This window comes from Ammospiza nelsoni, chromosome 8, assembly GCF_027579445.1.
Source record: "Ammospiza nelsoni isolate bAmmNel1 chromosome 8, bAmmNel1.pri, whole genome shotgun sequence".
NCBI classification, from domain to species: Eukaryota; Metazoa; Chordata; class Aves; order Passeriformes; family Passerellidae; genus Ammospiza; species Ammospiza nelsoni.
Genome location: NC_080640.1, coordinates 26,743,085 through 26,767,156, shown reverse-complemented (window position 1 = coordinate 26,767,156; position 24,072 = coordinate 26,743,085). Strand labels below are relative to the sequence as shown.

The 24,072-nt window shown below is 37.2% G+C and overlaps 1 protein-coding gene and 1 long non-coding RNA gene across 6 annotated transcripts in view; one reads left to right on the top strand and one right to left on the bottom strand.

Moving 5' to 3' along the window:
* The window catches only part of LDB3 (LIM domain binding 3), a 108,298-nt gene that overhangs the window by 77,101 nt on the left and 7,125 nt on the right, over positions 1–24,072 (top strand). Inside the window, exons 9-15 of one of the 3 annotated variants that reach the window (XM_059476908.1) lie at positions 1,739–1,774; positions 6,515–6,676; positions 8,274–8,381; positions 12,124–12,171; positions 14,818–14,945; positions 20,283–20,583; positions 21,805–21,985. In XM_059476908.1, the coding sequence (XP_059332891.1) occupies positions 1,739–1,774; positions 6,515–6,676; positions 8,274–8,381; positions 12,124–12,171; positions 14,818–14,945; positions 20,283–20,583; positions 21,805–21,985 (964 nt within the window). The remainder of the gene's footprint in view (positions 1–1,738; positions 1,775–6,514; positions 6,677–8,273; positions 8,382–12,123; positions 12,172–14,817; positions 14,946–20,282; positions 20,584–21,804; positions 21,986–24,072) is intronic. The other 2 variants (XM_059476905.1, XM_059476906.1) reach the window with 2 other exon arrangements.
* LOC132076036 (uncharacterized) overlaps positions 2,557–24,072 on the bottom strand; it is a 37,763-nt gene continuing 16,247 nt past the window's right edge. Inside the window, exons 3-5 of one of the 3 annotated variants that reach the window (XR_009418865.1) lie at positions 13,653–13,726; positions 11,080–11,953; positions 2,557–3,510 (exon numbers count right to left, since the gene is read on the bottom strand). This is a non-coding gene — a long non-coding RNA (uncharacterized LOC132076036). The remainder of the gene's footprint in view (positions 3,511–11,079; positions 11,954–13,652; positions 13,727–24,072) is intronic. The other 2 variants (XR_009418866.1, XR_009418864.1) reach the window with 2 other exon arrangements.

Sequence of the window (24,072 nt, the reverse complement as noted above, 5' to 3'; positions counted from 1 at the left end):
GAGCAGAAATGTTAGGATCAGATTAATTGTAACAACAGAGGCTTAGCACTGCTGCAGCCTGACCCCAGCTGCCTGCCTTTTGGTCTTGGCTGTAATTTCTCATAGAGCATTTGGCAACCCTGGAGATAAATAGCCCTGTATTTTGTTTGCAGGCCCTGACTGTGTTCTTTAACATTGTTGCATGATTATGGCTCTTGGTAAATTAACAGTTGCCCAAACCTGCACAGTCTCTAATCCATCCTCCTGCACCTTGTTCCATAGCTGGCATTGCAGTGAACTCACAGCTTGGTTACCATAAGGACAGTGTTTGGTTTCTCATTGCTTCGGAGTGGTGAGCCATTGACCTCGTTGGGGATTTCTGTTCAAGGCAGGCTCTTCTGACCACATCTTATTCAGACAGACACATCTGAGGGGCATTTCCCAACTTCTGGGTTTCAAAATCCGGCTTCAATTCATATATTTTAGGGCTACATTTTAGTTAGAGGTTTTAAAAATTCGTAGAGAACGCCTGTGCCGAAGCCTTTGCTGATCTTCACTGGATTGGTTTTCATAACTTTCCTGGAACTGAACTAAAGAAAGAATATGTGACTGTACATATATATGTGAATGTATAAGTACATAAACACAATTCTGATAATAATGTGGAAAATATTAAGAATAGCCTTCCAAACATAATGTAAGTTAATGATTGGAGCCCAGCAAATCCATATAAAGAAGTGCATGTATTCCTTTTTTGTTTTCAAAGGGTGCTTTATGAAGGAGGTTTAGTTGGGTAAATGAGGACATTCACTTTGTGGTTTGTAATTTTATATGCCACTTAAGAAAAGTGTTCTCATTTGGCATATTTCAGCTTTAAACCTGTTGAAATTTCAGCACAATTCCTTAAATAGGAAGGGATGCAATCACCCATTAAATTGCTAAATAGTGAGACTATCCAATTACTTAATTAACTGGATTTCAAACTTAGGTGTTTAAGGCTAATGGATTCTATTCTTTATGAAATTACTTGTGTCTTAACTTCTTACAGGTAAACAATTGCTTGCATTTGAACAGATCAGTTATTTTTTAAGTGTGTATGTGTGTTTACAGAATAAGAGCCCATTTCTCCATCAGTGAAACTGAGGCTGACTTAATCCTCGCCTCAACGAAGGAATGATTTCCAGTTGAAGGAATTGTTTCTAATCCAATTTAGATTGAGAAAAGTAGTATTTGGGTAGGGAAGAGAATTTTTAAATGATGCCAGGCAGATGAAATCCTTTTTGTGTAAGTCTTTGGTAACCATTTAACTGCTTATCACTTCAAAATATCAGGTCCATGAAGACTGCCCAGCTCTGATTGTTTTTACTGCCTGGATTTGGCATCCAAGTGTGTTCTGCTGAAATATTAATGAATTCTTTTTTAAAAGGAAACTTATTAAAGACAAAACTCTTTCTGAAATTGTATACACACATACAATGTCTCCTTGGAACCTATAATTTTCCTTTTATTTTATTATTGCAACAAAGTTGTTTGCAAGTGATAAGAGATATACAGCAAACTTGTATATCTGGTGGTTTTACCTGGAAAGCTGAAGAGGCTTCTCACAGCTGTATTTACGAGCAACCACTCTAGGATGCTTTTTGCAACCAAACATTTCTCCCCAATCCAAATGTTCTTCTTCCCTGGTTGTTTTGGGTGGGGCTTTTTTGCCATCGCTGGCAATTGCATTTATTTCATACTGTATCCCCTCCTTTCACAGAGACAAGGAAAACCTTTCAGCAGCATCAGAAAACAGGTAATGTTTGCTGTGTTTGATTTACTTCCTGTTAAGAATGTATCTTCACTTCCTTCATATTGTTCTTACTTCAAAAATATGAAATTTATACACTGTTTGAGCAGATGATGAAAGCAGAGGCTTCAGTTAAGTGTGTTCATTGGGCATTTCTTTCTCATGTACTGTAATGTGGAACAGGTGGGGGTTGTGTTTCTCAAAACTTATAAACCTGAAAAATAAGAAGTTCTAAATCAAATATTCTTGAAAACAGAGTACTGTCAGTTTATGATATAGTTTTAAGAACAATTTCCAATTTAAACTTTGTCTAGACTATTCAAGGCATTTTTAAAATATAAATAAGATTGTCTTTTAAAGAACATTTATATGTCAGATCTTGATTGATACTCAAGGGGTTATGAGGTTCAAAACAGTCCCTCTGTAAGTTCTTTCATGTCAAGTTGTTTTCTTACAAAGGATCTCAGAACATTTTGCAGTTGAGTATAGAAATGTGTTGTTTTCAATTAGCTAATTTTTTAAACCCCCAAGTACTGATACACGATATTTCTTGAGTGAATCGGACCAGTTGTTAAATGGAGCAAAGAAAGACTTCTTAGTAGTTAGTCATGAAAAGAATTTTTTGCTACTGCTTTTCTCTTTGTTTTTGATTCCTGCCTCAGTGATATGCAACCACTTTTTCTTTTGGGGGTTTTTTAAGACTGCTTATATTTGAACGAAGGTTGCATAGTTAATATCTGAGTGCAAGATTATTTTTTAATAATGACACAAGTAATGACAACTGGCACTTGAACAGTTGGGAAAATTGATTTTTATTTTTAAATTAATAATTTAAAAAAGAAGGAAATAAACCCCTTGAATCCTGAATATAAATTAAATTGTAAAGAACAAGCAACACATGTTACTATTTCACCAGCAGTTTCATTTGTGTAAAACTATTTATAGGACTATGCAGCTGCTTCACTGAAATCTCCTTTTCTTTTAATTACGATTTTATTTTGCCAGGAACAATTTCTGATATATGACTGGTGTTATTGTCCTCCTATGTTGCCTTAATCTTGTGTGATCTGTCATACCACAGCCTTTCTCCACCTCCATTACCATCACAGCTCTGCTTATTTTGATATTCATAGCAAAATGATTTCCAGATTTAACACAAGGTACCTTTTTTAATTTGTCAAGCCTTTCCTGGTCTTAAGCAGTAATTAACCAATGAATTACCAAGATTACTTCATCTGCATTGTCATTATGATCTCCAGCTCCATCTGTGGCTGGAATTCTGTGTGTTCCTCAAACCCCTGCTATTACCTAGGAAATGCCTCGTTTACAAACACCCTTGTAATCTCTGTCACCCAGGCCTACAGGTACCGCGCATGCACCCCAGTATGTGACCTCGAGTATTTGGCACCCTCCTAAGTCATCCACCAGGGATGCCAACCCTGCCAATGCTCAGCCAGTGGCCTCCAAGGGCTCTGTGAGGCTTGGAGCAGGTACAAGCCAGGGGGAGGCCGGTGTTGGCCAGAAAGCCCCTCTTGCTTCATCCGGTAACCAAAGGTACACTGTGCCGTGTAACTGCATCACTGACCCGGTTTGGAGCTTTGCAATGGTTTGGAATAACAACCTCTAACTCCTTCAGATGGAAATGCCCATTGCCCCAAAGCCAAGGTTCCAGTTCTTCCAATTCCAGCAGCTTCTGGTTCCATGTGGATGTTACATTTTCAGTGGCTCTCATAGGATCACACCTACAAAACAGAGACAAGTCATTAAGCATCTTCAGCAGAGAAGCAGCAGCTGATATTTCTGTATTTTCAGTGGTTTCCACAAACATTCCCATATTCAAATATTAAATCCTTATGCATTACAGCTTTCTCTAAATGTTTTCTCTGGCACTTTTTTCCTACAAATGATGCAATAACAGATATTTTTTCATATCCATTTTAGTTTTGGTTTTCTATATTTTTGATTCTTTGCAAGTGATCTGTGGGACGATTAAAAACACAAAAACCTTCATGCATTACATAAATGAGACAAAGTGCTTGTTATTGGGATAGAAAATCTCAGAACTTAGGACTTCACCAAGAGAAAAAAGTATAGATTATACTTTTATTTTAAATGTTAGAGTGCATTTCTTGCTGTGTTCTCATTATGGTTGTTAACCATTATCTTCTTAACCTCTACTGATCTGTGTTCCTTTTCATGAGTGAAAATCAGCTGAGAAGAGATGCGTGTTTGTTTTCATCCACCTAACTTACTTTTATGTTTGTTACCGCAAATATGAAGATGTTTGATTTTTTCAATGTCCTTTAAAATACAAAGTACTGTAAAGATTTAATGTCTACGAAATTATTGTATTTAAAAACCGACCAACCAACCAAAAAACACTCTATAATATATCATAATGAAGCTGTTGCATTAGATGATCTTTTTTATAAAGCAGCACTCACATTTATCAAATATTGAAATTCTTCTGTTCTTGAATAACTAAAATTAAAAAATCAGACTGAAAAACTGGAAAGGAGGAGGGGAAAAACCAATTTGGCTATTGTATTTGACAATATAGATAAAATTATGTAAAATTTATAGTTGCTAAATTACAACCAGTCAAGTCAGTCTTGAGCTCTTTCTATAATCCTGTTTTGAGAGTATTATCAACTGCATATAATTTATGTGACCAAACCACTCTGATTTTTATGTTTATATCCACTTCATTTATATTTATTCCAATTCCTTGTAACATATGTAATATGTATTATGTAATATAATTCACATATTCTACCATGAAGGAAGGTAAGCAAGTCTCTAACATTTTAATCACAAAAAAAAGAAATATTACAAATACTATGCAAGATAAAATTTCTTTGTATTTCTTTTAAGCTTAAAAGGTACTCCAGTATATTTGGTTTTATCTTATTTATATGGGTTCATTCTGCTCAAATCTGTTTCCACACAGGTCCATGTCCACACATGTGGATTAGGTTTTTTTAACTTTCTTTTCAGTATTTATCACTGAATATGAATTTTGATTATTTTATAGATTGTTACAGTTAAATTGCAATTAATTAAGTTCACTGTTCTCTTCAAAGTATGAAGTCTTGAATCCTCTGAAATCTGTAGTTAATTCCCTTTCACATCAGTGCAAATAGACAAAATGGGTGAAATCCTAGTTTGTGTTTGTTTTCAACACATACATTAAGTTCCATTTTTATGTGCAGCATAGTTTCAATCCTTTCCTCTTTGCCAAAAGATATGTAAGTATGTAAGATGAAAACTGCGACTCCACAGCTTCTAATGGGGTAATTCTGGTACCCACTGTGCACAAGGAAAATTTCACAGTGTTGAAATTCAGTACCAGATTAGCTGTGATGGATAATACACAGCTACTCTGTTACACAGGCTGTGAAATTGATAGTCTGCTAGTTAATTGGAAGAATTTACATCATGAAAAGCTTCAGGATGGAAGAAATCATCTGACTCTCAAATGCATATTACTATTGAAGAACTTTTGCAAAACTGGTGTAAGGATTTAAAAGTCAGAACTGCAAACTGGATGATTATTTTCAGGAACTTACTTATTATGTGCATAATTGTAGCTGAATCTCCATAAGGGAGAAAATACCAATTTCCTGCTATTTTGAGGGCTGCATTCAACTTTGAGGTTTGTGGGTATAACAACCAGAATCTGTTTCAGCTAATCAAACAAGATATTCAGCTGAATTAAGACACCATCCTGTAGACTGTTGAACTCTAGAAGAGGAGGTGAAGGACAGGGGAGACAGGGCAGTCCCTTGGAGAACAAGGGGTATCCCAAATTCAGAAATACCAAACAATTGTTCTATGTCCTGAGGAATATAACTTGGCAAATCAGTGCTTCTGAGAGAAGCAAAAGAAAATATGAGATAATTTGCATAATGGATGGTAATTCTGCTTAGAAGAGAAAGCTGAGAGAGAGTTAGAGGGCAAAGGTTGGCTGAAGAAACAGCTGTAGAGCTGTAAGATTTCTTTTGTTATTTGATACTTGTGTGCTCAGGAAGGAGCATTTTGGACCTTTGTAACTTGAGCAAGAGAATCACTGAATTCCATCACTCTGATAGGAGTAATTTGTAAGACCACAGAGATGTGACAATATGCTTATGACATAGGTCTGAACAAGTAGACATGTATCCATTGTGTTTCTAGGCTACTGCTCATGGACAAGACAGCTATGTACAGTGATGCCCTGATTTAAAAAAAAAAAAAAAAACCTGCTAATTTTGCTCCATTTGTCTGTCTTTAAGAGATGAGTAATTCTCAAATGTGAGGGTGGTGATAGAAGACATTAATAGTTCAACAGGTTACTTAAATGGTCACAGGATAAAAGAGTAGATTATTATAATTCATTTCAATATACCTGATGGAATTTATATGAGCTCATAAGACTGTGACAGCTCTTCATAGCCATTTCAGTCCTGAGTGCCATATTTCCTACCACTGGCATCAGTGGGAGCAGGACTGAAGTGCTCTTTAACACCTGGGGTAAATTTCAGTCAAGCAGGACCAACACTGCATTGCAGTCTGAACTGCACAATGGAAAAGGCTGAACAAATATCTTTTTTTTTTTTTCTTTGCATAATTGTGCTTTTCCCTCAGTAACCCAGCCAGCTACTATGTTTGCAGCTGCAGGTTCAAACATAGTAGGTTTTATGCTCTCCGTGTAAATGCACGCCTTCTTAAGACGCTTCTTGTTTTATTTAATTGAACTCTAATTAGTACCCCTGTTGAGCATGCCCCGGTGGCTCCCAGTTCTGCTGCTCCTGCACCACATGCTTCAGCACCTCAGCCTGCTCCTGCTGCTCCAAGCACAGCCAGCCTGATGGCAGCACCAGCCACCACCTCAGTAGTGCAAGAGGCTTTCTCATCCTCCTTCCAAAGGTAATGCTCCATTGCTTTGTACCCCTCTGGCTTTGGAAATGCTGCATACACATTCTCAGCTTAAGAATGTAGTATGAAAAGCTGTAACCTGGTTTATATGCTTTTATATATTTTGGGGGATGGGTTTTTTAGAGGTTTTTTTTTTTTTTTTTTTTGATGTGGGGTTTTTTTTCAGTTTTGTGATATGTTGTTCATGTTTGCATAGAATTTGCAAAATAAAACCGCCCTAAAAATAACTTTCATTTTCAGAAAGCAAGTCTGGGCTTTAAATTAGAAATGTTTTTACACTATTTATAATAAAACCAAAACAACTCCTCATCTTAGTTGCAGTGAATGAAGATTCTTTTAATAGTGTTTCTGCAGTAGGACAAGAAATGGAAAATTAGAAGATGTCATTTACTCACATGATTGAGCTTACTGTGTCTCAGCAGATATCAGTAAAACATGGTGGACACTTGATGATTGACTTGCTCTGTAAGTTAAATCAATTCATTTCTATTAAATTTATCTGATCTTTTTTTCCTAATGAGAATTAGCCTTTGAGCTGAAGTAAGTTTCAAGGAGATGCATTCCTAACACTTGTAGCACAGTGGGAGTTACAGTTGTATATGAAAAACTGTCAGACAGCTTGTGAGGAAATGTGTGGGATTTCTACAGCTGTCACTTACTTTGCAGTCATTTTGGAGATAGTGAGTTTTTTGGTACATGATATTCTTTTACCTTTGGGGTTTGCTACATGAATATTCTGAAAAGATGTCTATTTTAGCATGCTTTTAAAATCCAAGGAAAAACGCACGTCCAGTAATATAAAACACTTATAATTGAGACCTCAGAAGTATCATATTTTAGGTATGTATAAATGGAATTGGAAATGTTCTCTTGACTCTACTTCTTAATTAATTTTTCCTAGTTGACTTGCATTATGTGTATGTGTATATACCAACTAATTGGTTTTTCACTTTAGTCAGTTTTTACCTAGCCATGACCTACCAGAATGCAGTGGTTTTATTCCAGACAGCAAAGGAGGTTTAAAAAAGGTCTTATGCTCAAATTCAGAACTGGCCTGAGAGGCACTTCCACATAAAATCATGATAAGGTTTAAATAATTTTTATCCCTCAGTTGAAACCATAGCATGAAGAAAATGTACCTAGTATCTGCTTCAGACCAAAAAAAAAAGCCTCTACTAAACTAATCATTCCAATTACTTCTGGTTTTGATAGGGCAATCTTCTGTCTGGGACTGGGCACAGTAAAATGTTTCTCTTGTATTTAGACTCAAACATCTTCAGATCTTTCAGATAAAAGCATGTATCATTGACAAAAGTCCTGTCCTGTAATACTGCCTTTCTTAATTATTGATAGTCTGGTTTTAAAACGTTTCCACAATGTGTGCATTTAGCCTTGTGTTCTGTAAGGACGTGCTTGGTTGTGCTATTCTGCAAGTCTGCAGATGTGTGCTACAGAAAACCTGTCCCTGGTAACCATGCAGCAGTTTTCCTGTATCTGAATGCTGCCAGAGCTTGGTTCTGATGCCATGATTTGTGTCCCTGTTAAATCATTTTGTTCATGCTTTCATGCTTTTATGTGTCTTCTGCAGAGTTCTTGCAGCCCCCAGCTCTCTTTCCCAGCCTAAGCCTTTCCATGGGCCCAAGAACATGTCATTAGCAGCTTCCACTATTTCATCTGCTATCTCTTCTCAGTCTAGGTATATCTGTAAAGCTCTCTTCTTTTAACCTAATTTGTTTTGATTTTGTATTATGCTCTCTGACATGAGGTTTTCAGTTTCTGAAGGAATTGAATTGGGAGAGAAAAAGCACAATGTGTTTAAAAGAACAGCCCCTTCCTTATCTTCTGCATGACAACCCAGCTAGGAAACAGCAACATTTTATATGTAGGATATGTGACCACAGGGTCCTCTTGGAACAGAGGTGTTTCACTTGGTTGGTATGTGCTGATTTTACCATCCTGAAATGAAAATACTTGCCTAGAAACACTGGGTGAGAATGATGGACCATTTTTTTCTTGGTGGAAACACAGGATCACAGGAACCTTTTATCACTAGAAAGAGGGAATGCTGCTGTACTGCCTCACTTCCAAGCCTTTTCACTGCTTTCATAACACTTTGACAACTAACAGAAAAAAGCAGGTGGTTTAGGACTCATTTGAACACAATTTGAACAGTCTTAAGAAATAATAAACTAAATCAGCAATACATTTGAGATTGTAATTATCCATGTGTGTCTTATCTTTATATTAAAAAATAGTTAGGAATTATCCAAAGGTGATGTATGAAATTGACAAAGGGCACAAGTTTGAAGGCTTGAGTATAATAAAGGCAAGAAATACAATGGTCTTTCTCAAGAGAATCACAGAACAGTTAAGTGCTTAGCACAGGAAGTATTTAAGAGCAGTTTGGTTGGCTTCACATCACTGAAACCAATGCAAAACTGAAATAGCTACTGAACAAAACATCAGAAGAGTTTTCAGTTTTAGGATGTGAACATGTCTGTTTCCAGCCATGGGACTTCCATAGGAGAAGTAATCCCAGTATGGAACTGATAAAATATAAGAAATAAAACTGACTGCTGATGAGTGGAAGTACACCAGTTGTAACTTTAGTTTCAAGAAGCCCCTTGTACTCAGGTAAGGTTCCTTGCTTTCCAAGCAATAATAACTGTGCATATTTGAGTTTGATTAAACACTGGCATGCAAAACCTATTATTTTTCCTGAGCTACAGAAAATACTTGATTTTAGGGCTTCTTTCAGCTGAAGATTGAAATCAGTCAGAAGATGAAACTAAATGGAAGCTTTGGTGACTACTCTGTCCAGACAGAGTACATCTATTCATGTTTCACCAGTCTACATCTTAGAACCCATCGAAATCTTTCCTAAGAGCTTGTTTTCATTCCTGCCTTGGAAATCATGGAATCACAGAACGGATTGGGCTGGGAGGGATCTTAAAGATTATCTAGTTTCATGAGCAGGGACAAGTTAAGCAACAATTATGCATAATTTACATATAAACTGCTAATAAATTAGTATAAAGATAACCAGTACTTGCTGACACTACTTGCATGTCTTTCTTAGTGCTAATGTAATACTGTTTTTTGATTGAGCTTTCTTCCATTTCCCTTAAATTTTATATGCATTTAATGGGAGAAGGGAAGCAGTGTGAGGCCTTGAAACCATATGAATTCATTTGTAGTTATGTACCAACATGGACTAATCAGTGTGAAACAAAATTTCAAAGAATATAAAAAGAAAGATGACATTGAGATATTGAGGCATTTGAATTGAAAGTAAATTAGTGAATTAGATTGCCATGGACCATTGCTACTTTTCCTGCCCCTCTGAAAGGAAGTGACTTGTCTGAGGAGGCTGTGTCTCCACTCTTGAAAGTTTTCAAGACATCACTGGCTAAAACATGGAGAAACCTGGTCTGACCTCAGAGCTGGCCTTGCTTTCAGCAGGTTAGATCAGATTCTTCCTGAGGCCTCTTCCAACATCAAAGGGTCTGTGAATCTATAAAAACATCTGTCCATTTCCAAAAGAAATGCTCTAATCAGACTCCTAAAACCTCTTGCTGGCACCTGGCCACATTTAAAAGATCTACAGCATATCAACTTTATACACTGCTGCTTTGTCAGTGGATGACACAAGTGTGTTCTGTCATCTGCTTCCCTGTTACCAACAGGCAAATGTTACTGTCTTGGCTTCAGCAAGTCTTGGCACATAAGGGCAAATCAGAGACTTGTAGGACCTGTAGAAATTTGGTTCCTTGATAATCAAGTACAAGAAGTGAACTCTGGTTGGTTGGTTGGTTTTGGATGGCTATCTCGCAGCTGGAATAGCTTCTTTATCTTGGTGCACTTCTTCCATGTATGTTTTAAAAAGTGTTGTGTATTATAGCTGGTGTATTCAAATGTAAGGGAATGAAAATGGCTTCTAAATTGATCTATAATTCAAATTTTTGGGCATCTGGTAGTTTTCATTTAGAAATCAAGTAATGCTTTAGGATGCAAAAATTCAGACTTAAAAATCCAGTTTTAGCTTGACATATACCAGAAGAATATTGAGCATTTAATATAATTTTATTTAAAAAAAAAATAATTACACCACTGTTTTACAGGATGGGGATGTCCTCAGGTAGATGAGGCTGAGATTTTATCACCATTATTCCAGTGTTTGATGGTTTTTTCCCTTTTAGATTCTTTAAAAATATCCACCAAGAAAAGGCGAGAGGCTTTCTTGATCAATATCCTTAACTATTTAAATCTGATTTTACACTTTAGTAGATCCTGTTCTGTAGTGACTTAGCTTTTGTGAGCATATGCATAACACATAAGAGGAGTGAAATCTTTATCATGTTCCTGAAGAGGAGTGTTTGAAGTAAATCACTAACCTTTAACAGATTGTGTTACTCTTTTACATCTGCAGTGAAATCTGACTTAGTGTTATCTGTTCCACTTACAATCTCACTCAAAAGAAGCAAGCACAGCAGGAGAGTTTTGAATAAGCTTGAAGCTCTTCAGGGATGGGTTATTCCATCTAGAGGATTAAAGCAGGGTGCTCCATGCAACAGCACTCTGGGAATACAAAACCAGGAGAAACAATGGGAGGAGTTACAATTATGGTTCATGGTTCTAAAAGCCAAGTGTAGTTTCTGATCCAGAGATTTTAATCCAAGCACTGCGTCCATGGTAAAGGGAAGAAGAAATCTTCTCCAGAAGTTAGGAAAATAACTGGCATAAGGCAGACCCCTGGTGGTTCTGGGAAATGTGGGCTGTGCCCCTGTGGGGTGGGATTGATGCTCTGAATCCTCTCGTTTCTCAGATCATACATTGTGCAGGCTTTCAAGTACTTCCTGTATTTGCATAAATGACTCATTTATGTTCTGAAATTACACTGTTTCCCCAAGGGGAAAAAAAAATTGCCTAAGACTGTAGCAATGGAAAGGTTCTTCAAGACAAAAGTTGAACACGGTGGGTGGATGTTTCTGCTTCAGCTATGCCAGCCTGTCCTTTCCACGGGGTTGTCCAAGCTGCTCACAGGCTGGGGCACTTCCCTGATCTTTGGCCTTTGGTTCATTCAAGATTTGCTTTTCAGATTTGATGCAATGTAAACATGGCACTGAGAAAAATCCCTTGTATTTTTTTCTGCTCATAAAAATAATTGGAGTTCCACAATCAAATAGCAAGATCAGATAAGAGTGACTTATGGAGCTCTCAGTTCATTGACTTAGGTTATCACTCGTCATGTGTCACTGTGATTCCCAGCTTAAATAAGAAAACAAAATGTAATGTAATACTCATGTAATTATAAATATGCATATGTTGTTTACTTCAGCATTTAAGAGCTCTTCTTATTCATAGGAAATTCATGGTAGGGCAAGATATCCCAATCTTTTGTGTATATTTTTTCAAATACCATTTTTGTCTCATTTTAGTTTCAACCGGCATTCTTCCACCTCCATCACCTACCAGTCAAAGCAGAGGTATCAAACTGTTTTGTGCAGCTATTCTACCTTAAAAGCACTTAACAAACCAGTTTATTGCTACTAGTAGGCATCTAGTGAAGCGTTAACATAAAAATGATCTGCTTAGAAATATTTACTCTTTCTTTTTCTGACAACTAATAGTTTTCAGAGCCAGTATTTAATTTGCTGCCTGTCACATGCCATTGACTGCTACAGATAAATTCAATGAGGTTGCATTCACTGCTTTTTGAGATGCCAGTGCTTCTTGATCCATTAAAGCATCTTTGGTGCTTACAACATCGTTTTATTCTTTCTTAATTTCCTTCTTTCTTGTTTCTTTTTTTCTTTTGATTCTTTTAATCACATGCCATTTCCTTTTCTTCAGCAAAAATTTTGATCAATCTTTTCTTTCACTAAACCCTTAATGATGTAGTATAACACTTTATTTCTCTTTGATAAGCTTTCTTATCTTTCTTACTGTATTTAATATGCATCATAATCATGTAAAAGGGTTAAAAGGATTCAGTGCTTCTTTTAATTTTGCTTTGATTTTGGTGGTACTATAAATGTGGGGGGAAGGGGGGTGTTGTTTTGGGGTTTTTTTCAGCTTCATTTCCCTGAACACAAGGAAATCTGTGGTATGGTTTTACTATGCTATTATATTTGGGAAACACTTGAATTTTGAATTACCATTTTTCTTCATGACAGTTTAAGTATTACTAATCCGGTTCAGAACTTCTTTGTTTATTTTCTGCACTAAGAGAGATTCGAATAAGTCTTTCTAACCATTGCATCTGTGCACCTGGGAGTAGACTTTCCTAACTGGATGACATTTTCAGATTCAGGCAGTGCAACACATAATTTTAAAATCTTTTAACCCACATTGTAAATACTGGGCACTGAGCTGTGTAGTTTAGCCTGAATATCAGATTTTAAAACAAGGACAATTCTTTAGGTGGTGTTTAGCTGATGGCATTTTGAAAGCTGTGGGTGAAGCCAGAGTGCCTACAGTGTCCCTGTGCTATGGCAGCAGCAATGGCCTCTGTCCAGTGATGCTGAGCACAATGTCTTCTGAGGCACCTCACAGGAGGTCTCATCAGGAAATAGAGGGTAGGAATGGAACCCAGAAGGTTTGAGAGTGCTTAGGACAGCTTTGGCAGTTACAAAGCACAGCAAAGTTCACAACGGAATTTACAGTGAATACAAACCCAGTATAATAGTTTATCTTGGAGAGTTGTGTTCACTCATGGTACAATGGACCCAAATGCAGGCCTAAGCCCTGAGTAGGTACAGAAATAATTAGCTACAGCCACTGTAGCAATAGCTAAGTTTCTAGGTCTTGCTACATAGACAAAATAAATTAGCCCGAGGCAGAAATGCTATGCAAACTAAATCTATAGTAGAAACACTGTCAGAGAAGCAGAAAGCTACATTGAGGACAGGTTTATTTTGTTCAAAATTAAAAATTGAAAGTTTCCATTCCTCAGAATGTTTCTTACCTGTACTGGATGAAATCTGCTGGGTTTGCCATGTGAGATTATAACGTGTTTTCTCCAGATGGCATCTGTTTCCACTGTTAAAGAAAGTAAAGTCAAGATGGACCAATAGTCTGGGAAAGATGGATGCTTCTTTTCATATGCTGAGAAATGTTTTCCTACAGACAAACCCACTTTGGAAATAACTCATTAGCTGTCAGCACAAATAGATAGGGATCTACTTCATAGGGGGAGTGACACTGAAGGGAAAAAACAAGCAAAACAGTTTCCAGGGTGAGTGAGAAGGATATTCTGTAGTTGAGTAGGTTTTTCCTACATCTCATTATCTGTTGCTTCCCTTCCTTTTACTTCTTTATTCTTTCTTGCTTGCTTTGACTCTGATGCTCTTTTAGCAGTCTGTGAAGCACAGGAACTACAAACACAATCATCCCAAATAACTGGCAGATAGAAGAGGCATATTTTTTAATCTGTTACTGCAATCAAACTGAAATTCACCATCTAAGCCATAAGATAGAGGAAAAACTCATTCTTACTGACGTTTGGAATCCTGAGCAAATGTTTTTATTTAGGACTGCAAGAAAGTGCCTCATACTATTGCATATTGTATGGTTTTCTTCTGAAGGATGAATCTGAACAATAGGAAAATTAATGTAAATTTTTCAGTCTAAATAGGGAAAAGGGTTAGTTTCTGAAAAATTTTTAAATATTACTTCAATATTTTTGAAAAGACTTAGTATATAAATACTAATTAGCATTTGTAATAGCAGTAATTATGCTGAACAAGTATATTTTTAAGTCCACATGTAACTCATTGATTTATCTTAGACAAGACCAGGCCTTTTTGTTTGCAGAGGAGCAGAAAACACAAACTTTTTATGCAGCTTTGTGAAGTCTGATCCCTTGTTACTGAGAGTTTCAAATTTATCATATTCCCTCAGAAAGCTATTTTCTGTGATGACAACAGCAGCAAACTTGCCATTACTTAAAATCCTTATTTGACTAATTTTTCTTTCCAAATAATTGTCCAAGCCTTCCTTAGCAGTGACAAAGACTGATGAATCTCCCAGCATTCTCTCTTGGAGTGCTCTGGATGCTGCCAGTTCTGTTACTTCATGATCAGTAACTTTTTCTGTGTATAAAGTTGTTCACACCTCCATTTTGCTTTTAGAAACACTACCCAGTCATATACAGCAATGCCAATTTCTGGAGGCTACAGTGAAAGTCCTGCTCCTTCTGCTGCTTCAAAAACGAGAGTTGTTACTACTGCCAGCATAAAGCCCTCTGTCTACCAGCCAGGTAAGGAGCCTTCAAAGTACTGAAAAGATTCAGTAAAAAAAATACTCACACATTTCTTTTGGAAAAAGAAAATGTAGAAAGCACATATTTTGTACACAGATATACCAGAATGTATTTATTCATGTGGGTCTAAATGTTTCTGGTTTTGCCTCAAATTATCTGAAGATTGAGGATTATGTTATATTTGTATTCTACTTCAGAGTTAAAATGTGAAACAAACAGAGGGTAAAATAAAAGCAAGGGAAAAGTCTAATAAAATATATGTAGCCTGATTTTTCAGAAGAAATAAATTTGAAAAATAACACAGTGCATCCAATTAGGAGCCAAGTGACACTACAGAATTGAGAAAATGGCTAAAAAAAGAATGCACAGTTCAGGAAGGTGGTAAAATAAGTGGAATTTGCTTGAGTAGGTTAGGAATTTGCTTGAGTAGGAATTTGCAAAATAGGTAAGACCATATATTTAATTTCTCAAACTTAGGCTTATATTTGAAATAAAGAATGAGGTATTTAAGCACCTCATGATGCTATTCCATTTCCCAGAGACAGTAACTTAAGGAATATATTTGGTTATTCATTCATGTGGAAAATATGCTCCTTGATATTATCTAAATTCCCTTGGTATTAATGTGTTACAAATGGACTGAGCTTCTAAAACCATTGATGACCAAAATGTGAACCTTCAAACTGAATGAATTAAATGAGACAGCAATATAAATCTAAAGGCAGTTCTGTTTCAAATTAAGGTTTTTCTGATCTTAGTAAGAGAATTAAAAGTTGATTTATATCTTTGCAGTCAAGTAAACATGAAATGGCCAACAATTCTAACAGTCTTAAGCTCTGTCTTCTGTAATGTTCTATTTCTGGATCTACTGAAATTAAACAAATGTAGGAATTTTAGTTAGACATAAAGCTGACAGACAAATCAATTGATCCTTATATTTGAGACATAAAGGTAGAAAAAGTCAAGTCAGAGCTCTCATCAGCTATTTAAGGGTCTCAAAGTAAATAAACCTTCAGCTCCTCCTCACTTGCTTTTGGTTAAGTGCACCAGTGTATACCATGTTCTCACTCAAGGCAAATGCTATTAGTTTTGACTTAAAAAGATGATGACAGCAGATTTATTTCTATCATGCAGAAGAGAGCAAACTCTGGCAAGTCAAAATATCTCCTAAATACACTGACTGATGTTAAGGCCTGTGCTCATTTGGGGAAATATAAGTTCCAGTTCAATATACAAACCTGCCACAGAAATATATCTGCAGCTATTTCCAATTATTGGCTGGATCTGGTAAAGTCAAAGCTGGCTATTGAATTCTACTTGGAATTGAGGAAAGGCTTTTGTTTTTTCCTGGTCTGGGCATCTTCTTTTCACTTCCTTACATTGCTGGTGTTCCTTTGCAATTTTTATGTTGCTGCTTTTGAGCCTCATTGCCTCTCAATAAAGGCTTAAATAGTTGGCAGAGAAAGAAAAAGTCCTCCTGTACTGTTTAGGAGTTTGAAATATAATCATTGAATCCTGAAGTGACTCTGGTACAAGAGAGGTTCCAGGCAGAGATTTCAGGGAAGATGTTTGGTTCTTGTGTTGGTACTATGTAAGTGTTATGTATTTGATGTAGTAGCACTTCAGAGTGGTTTTGGAGCATGAACTGACCTCAGAGACAGTTGCAGAGCAAAATGGGAAATTGCCACTTGGGAAGAAATGGAGGAAATAGCATTTCCTGTCACAGATGGGAAAATCAATAGTACTAAGAAACAAACCACCAAGACAGTTAGAAAACTTCCTCATCCAACTTTGTCAATGACTGCCTTCCCTTGGAAATATGGGGCAGCAACTTCCTGATTAAAGCACCAACCAACAGGCTCATATATTCAATACAGAGACTCCTGAATCAGTCACTGAGAGGGTTTACAAGGCTCTTTTAATGTCCGGTTGAAAATAAAACCCAAACAAACTGAAACAAGTCTCAAAATGAAACTGCTTTGTTGAGTATCAGGCTCAGATGGGATTTATCAGGCAGTCTGCACTTTTCCTAACCTAATTCAGGAAATTTTCTGCTGCTCAAGATCTTTTGTTTTTTTTCCAGTAGAGAAAGCTGGGAACTCTGAAATCTTCTCCCTAAATTTCCTAACCCGTGTTTTAAAGGCTTCTCTTCTGAGCAAGACCCACTAGATGGCAGAACATGCCTGGGTATTCCTTTCCCGCAGGCATTCCCAGCATAGCCTTTCAGTATCCCAAGCAGCTCCAGCTCCACTTCTGTACCACGAAGTAACACGATGCCTAAATGTAAGAAAGCAGATCTTTCCTTTTAAATCCCTACGTCCAACTGGCCTACTTGTGTATGCAAAATCGGTCAAGTGTAAAGGCCTGATCTGCTCTTTGAGGAATTGCTAGAGACATTCCCACAGTTTTTAATGAACTTTATATCGAATCCTAAGCACCTTCAATGCTAAAACAGCAGCTTCCACACCATTATTTCATTTTAAGTTCCCATAAATAAGAGTAGTGTCTCCCTATAAAACATCATCTGCTCTGCCATCTACTCTGTACTGTAACAGTATATGGGAAAACTTTGAGATTCAAGGATGTGGCCGCTAAGTGTAGAACAAACCCTATCAGTTGTGGTTACTAATTTATTTTGTTACTGATAATAATAAAGAGTAACACTTATGTCATCTACTAACAAAGGGAAAAAAAAAAAAGAAAAAAATGTTCTCACAGTGCAAGTCTGTGTGACCAAAGCATTTGAGACTCTATAAATCTTTGCTTTACTACATCAGTCTTGGTAATGTGCCTTTGTCTGGAGAGAAAATAGCCACAGGCCATAAATGAAGAGCTGAGAGGGAGAATTCCAGCTTTCCCAGAAGCAAGGAATTGGCTTGTTCCTATTCCTGTTAGAGAGATCTCTTCTGCCATTCTCTCAGGACAACAATAAGGCCATTCATTCTTTCCTATTCTAAGAGAACATGAGGGCTGAGAGAAACAAGGTGATAGAGGCTAAGTTGCTGAATTATTTGAAGTATTCATTTTTTAACAGTTAATGTTCAACTCATAGAATACTGGTATTTTGAGAATATATATTGAATCTTAATACTTTTTTTAGCAGCAAACAACCCCTTTTTTCTCTTTCTTCTCTAGTGTTGGAAGACTTTTTGAAATACATAAACATTCAAAGTGAATATGTATGACAGTAGCTACTAAGACAAAAGAATTGTTCATATAAGCTTAGGGAGGGATGTACTTCTAAGAAAATAAGATAATTCCCTTTTAATGACAATTACTAAAGTCTCAGAGTTAGTGAAATCTTTCTAATATGTTGCAGTGATGCTATTTTGAAGCAATAGTAATTGCAGCTTGTTCACAGGATGAAAATGTATTGTAATAAATCAGGCTTGTAAAATTAAATTTTAACAGCTGAAAAGAGAACTCGGAGCAGATGCAAACATCTAGCAATTGTCATTTAGCAGTAATTGCTCTGGTACTTTATTTTAGTAGCTGGGAAAAAAATCCTATTTTGTTGTTTTATTTTGCTTCTCTTTTTTCTGTTTCTTTATTTTACTGCAGCAAATAGAAAAGAGAGAGTGAAAAGAAGTAGAAGGTAGAGAGAATGTACTTATGTGAGCTGAAGTCACCTTGTTTAATTAGCCTCATAGGTGGAAGCCTTATGAACTCATCAATTAGAGATTCAATATTAACTTCTAATTTTGCCTGTCTTAATACCATAATCATAAATAGCAAGAGCCTCAGGATCTAAAGAGATTGCATATAAACTCTGTTCTGAAATCTTTAAATACTGTTTACCATTTCCAAGTTAAAAAAAAAAGAAGAAGAAGAAGCCTCAAGCTAAGGTGGGATACAGTTTTATGAAGCAGAAACATTGCTGATGTTGTACCATAAGAAATTTTTATCAAGAAAATGCACTAGATTCAATTCTGACCTCAATAAAAAGATCCCAGGGTGATCACAGTGCATTGATATATATGCAATTTAAGCACTTGCAAATTGCCAATAATCAGTGGAAATTATTATGTGGCAGGGTGTGGGCTGAGGAAGCGGTGTTAAGTCGAACACAAAGTTCTCACCACTTAATTATTCAGAAAGATCCATGTTACTTTCAGAACCCTCTTGGCTGAAATACCTTTCTGCCTGCAAGCCCCTTAAACCTATACAAGTTGTATTTGGCTGTGATTTTCTTGGTGCTGGGATACTGTGTGGAATGTTTGCCCAGACTTCTGGAGAACTGGCTTCTGTTCCCAAGCCTGTGCTCTCTCATTTGGGCAAAACACTTCAGCTCTCCAAGCTTCTTTTCAATCATTTGCTTTGTTTTCCTTGCAAAGGGAAACTGCTTTTAGTGCTCCTGTACTTGGCAAAGTGAGGCTGTTTCTTGGGCAGTAACTTCAGTTCTACATAATGCAAGATCTGGCATTTTGAAAGGAGCAGGATAATGGGAAAACTTGTCAGTATGTGCAGGCCCTGGCTCCTGCTTATTTTAATGTGATAAAACTCCACCCAAGATTAGAGCCTGGTGCACACAAACAGAGACAGACTGCACTGAGGGTTTTATGTGCTAGTCAAAGGGTGGAAGAGAGAAAGGATAATATTCTGGTTTATACACAGGAACTGAGGCGCAGACACTCTCTGCTTTGCTCAGAGTTTTACAGGAAGTTTGTGGCAGAGCCAAGAACTGAACTGAGATCAGTCATAACCACAAGTCTGGCCTTCCTCTAAGTGCTGTTGGCTTTATCTTGCTGGTCATGTGAGCTGAACTGGCTCCCTCACTATTGCTTCCAGTGCTCTCTGTTTTCCCTGTGGGAGCTTGTTTTTCTTCAAAAACCTAGGAATAAACCTCCAAATGATACATAACAGTGACTTCTGTAGAACATACTGTATTTTAATTAATATAATGAGATCAAAAGTTAAGCATAACTTACTGAAATTCTGGGGAATTCTATCTAAAACTTTACTATATTATCTGGCTTTTATATTTTTAACCTGTCTTAGATTGTATGGCAGTCTTTGACATTATCACACAATTGTCATATCCATTCCTTCAAGAAAATGAAGAGATGATCTTGACAATGGTCTCCATAAAATCTGTAAAAGCCAGTAGGCAATGATTTCTGTAATGCATGTGTATGAGAAGTCAGTGATTGTGCTGATATCCTTGACTTCAACCCAGAATAAATGAGCAACAATGAGATAGGCCATAATTACTATCACCCAAAGCTTTTATTGTATCTGTGTCATGGAGTGCCCTTTGCTAAGTGTTGCTGTATTAACAGTAGAAGAAAAAGCCTTTAAAATCTTTCTTGGTTTCTTTTGGAATACTTCAAACAGCGCCAGCACCAGTTCATTCCTACACCCCTGCCAACACGGAGCCTGCGAGTCGCCCCCCCTGGGTAACAGATGACTCCTTTTCCCAGAAATTTGCACCTGGAAAATCCACCACCACCGTCACAAAGCACATCCTTCCAAGGGGTGCTCCGGTGCTGTCTCCTACCACAATTCCTGCTTACCCGTCTCCAGTTTCACCTCCTTCCCAGCCCCCTGCCTTAGCCCGGGGAACAGTGCAGAGGGCGGAGCGTTTTCCAGCCAGCAGCCGAACCCCTCTCTGCGGGCACTGCAACAGCATCATTCGGTAAGGGCATGGGCCTTTGCAGAGGGATGAAGCAAAAAAAAAGTATCAGAGAGACTGGTTATTGTGCATTAATATACAGTCCCAGAGCCTAAGACTCTGTTAAATTATCCAGCAGGGATGTCTGTTGTCTGCCTCATTAATTTAACATTTCCAGAGCTCATTTTGTTGTTGTGTGGTTCACTTTTTATCACTGCAGCGTTATACATGCTAATTGTTTGGCTCTTGGATGCTGCAACAAATCCCTGCTTGATTTTAAACAGGTTTCTGGTGCTAAGGTAACCCTTTGAAGGAGGTTCGTGCAACTTTATTGGGAGAGTCAGGGGGCTGGGAGCAGAGGGGGAATTGTGGAGAGAAATGGAACAAGGCATCATTTTGGAACAGCAGCCAAATGTAATGTTGCTTTTGTGTCTGGAGAAAAATAATGCCTACACTCTATTACCAGTGATTCATAGCATGCCTCTCCCTGCTCTTCCAATTCATTCTGCTGGACCAGTGCCTACTGTGAGCCTGTGCACTGCTCTCCAACTTTAAGTAATCCGTGTTTAATGACAGTCTTCCCCACTAAAAGGAGCTAGTTTGGTGATGTGGAACTGTTGATTATTGCCCTTCATATATTCTGGAATGGAAATATTCCAGTAATAATCATTATATCTAACTACAATCACCAGAGTCAATCACCAAAATGAATTTAACGTGTCTTCCACATAACAAAACAGCAAGTTGTCACCTGATAGTCTGACATTTCTAGAACATGCTGCGTGCAGTGCTGTCAGACAGAAAGAAGGTAGGAGACTTTAGGAGTTGTTGTGAGGTGTGGGTGTGTAAGGATGGAAATTTGCCTGTTATTTCATGCTTTCAAATGGTAGCATTGTCTTCTGTTGCCTTTGGCCTTTTCCTTTTGTCTTTGCTTCTGCTTAAAAAGACCACTTACAGCTATGCAGATATGAAAACAATTGATTTTTCCAACAGTTGTTTGGAAATGCAGTGTATGAGATCAAACAATAATGAAATGTTTTAACCAATGTGCTTTGAGTAATGGTCTTGAAAAAGACCACTTCTATTCAGATTATTTTAATATGCACTTCATGGTTCAAGTAGCTTTTTACGTGTGTTCATGGTGTCTGAGAAAGTGGGTTTGCAATCAGGGTCAGCCATTCAACTTTTTTTTCACAATACAAGTAAGATTAAACAAGATTACAAATAAGTTATGATTGTTTCCAGAGGCCCTTTCCTGGTAGCCATGGGTCGCTCTTGGCACCCAGAAGAATTCAATTGTGCTTACTGCAAGACATCCTTGGCTGACATGTGCTTTGTGGAGGAGCAGAACAGTGTGTACTGTGAGCGCTGCTATGAACAGTTCTTTGCACCAACCTGTGCCAGATGCCACACTAAGATTATGGGGGTAAGAGAACAACAGTAACCCTTTCTGCAACTGCCTGGGTCCTTGAAATAGTGAAATAGTTTAGACTGTAAGCAGTGAATGCAGATGTTTTATTATTTCATCCTTTTAAGACTTATTCCCCAGCTTGTTGATTATTTCATTATGAGAAACATATTATTTTATAATAATTTTTTTTCCATCAGAAGTCTTGGATATTTCTGTACCTTATTGAGCTCATAGATGGAATATGTAATCCAGGTACCATCTCTCTGAGTGTAAAATTAGTAATACTTTTTGGATAGGTTTTTACTTTCTGATACACACTATGTTAGTTTTATCTCTCTCTTCTTTATAGTAAGACACTTGAACTGGGTTTTTGTTTCTTACACAGGATTTAGTCAAAATTTCAGTAGAGAAATCAGTGATGATGGCAAGAGGTCCATTGCTCTTGTTGCACCTCACTGTTAGTTGGCAGCACAGCTGTTGATGAATTCTGCTGGTTTCTTATAGTTAAGAAAATACAGAATAATTACAAAGATCTGAATTCCACAAAGCCAAAAATACATGCCACTTTTGTCTTAAAGGACTAATGTACAAGTAAATGTACAATTTAATTTGCTCTCCACATACCTCAGATGGTGGTGTGGGTGGAGTACCATCAATAATTTTATCAGTGTGTTTATGCATGCAGTTGTAGTGAATGTATGACTCAAATGAAGAAGCAAGGAGTCCCCCACTGGTTTTTCACTGCTTAGCTGTCACCTTTTGACATCTGTCTAAATGTTGGCATTACAGATGCTCTTCTCTGCAACTGTCAATTAGGGGTGGCAGCATCAGACATTGATGGTGAAGCTCTGGCTCCAACCAAGTCTTGTTTGCTACTGCAGCAGAAGGAGTAATTTATAGCAGAGTGCTGACTTAACCTACCTAATGAATGCTGGCACAAATCAGTTTCCCATTATGGATTTTCATCAGGAAAATAGCAAAGATGCCAGCTGCCTCTATTCATATTAATAAGATTTCTCAAGCTATTTTTGTGTCTTACCTCACTGAGGTTCCTAAATGGATCCAAACCTATTTATCAGCAATAGTTGTTTTGCAAACAGTAACAGAAGTTAATGAATCTCAAATGGTGATTCTCTAATGAGATATATGGCAAATCTAAATAAGAATGTTTTGTCTATTCACTGGATTGAAAGCATGGAAGAGGACTTCAATCCATTTTCTCATAATCAGTGGACATTAAAACAATCTTTAAAAGACAATCAGAGTCTATGTGTATAATTGGAAGCAACATAAAATAGGATCTAGATTCTCAGCTGGTATAAATCAACGCTGTTTCACTGAAGTTAACAAAGTTAGTTCACAGCAGTTATGCAGCTGGCCCTTTGAAATCTGGGCTGTTGGACAGAGATACACTGTCCAACATCATCCTGGCTACACATAAGATTGACAAATTAGCAGGTAACTGTGCATCAGGGCCCAGTACAGCAGCTTCCAGGACTTGGAAGACTTCTGTATGACAAAAGAAAGAAGCAGTAATAGAGATTTCTCCATACTGCACAGAAGTAAGAAGCTGATAAAACCTAGATGTACAGCTGAGGAGAACATCAGTTGCACAGAATTGGGGTTTTTTTGTGGTAAACATGTGGGTTAGAAACAGACATGCAGACTCATTTTTACTAATCATATAAGTTAAAAGAATCTTTCCTGTTTTATTTTTTTCTTTTAGATTTTTACATTAGTTAGTGAATTGCTCTTGTAAGAAGCATGAAGAAAATACTACAGAATCTGGATTATTTTGAAACAACAGACTTACACCACTTATTCCTGGTCTTAGAAAATTACTCTTTGAAATTTATTTAACAATTCATACTCTTGCATTAAAGAGTTCATACTGGTCATGGAGAAAATAAGCAGAATCTTTGTGCAGAATCCCTCCTGCAACAGGGACTGGGCATGTTGATACAAACTGCTGGCTGAACCATGTTGTTTCACTTTGGCAAGTACATTGTTCTAGAAAGCTTGCAGTCCTATTTCCTCTTTCTTTCCAGAAGGAGCCCAATTTCTGTCATAATTCTTTCTTTTGAGGAGGGGAAATGGCTGAT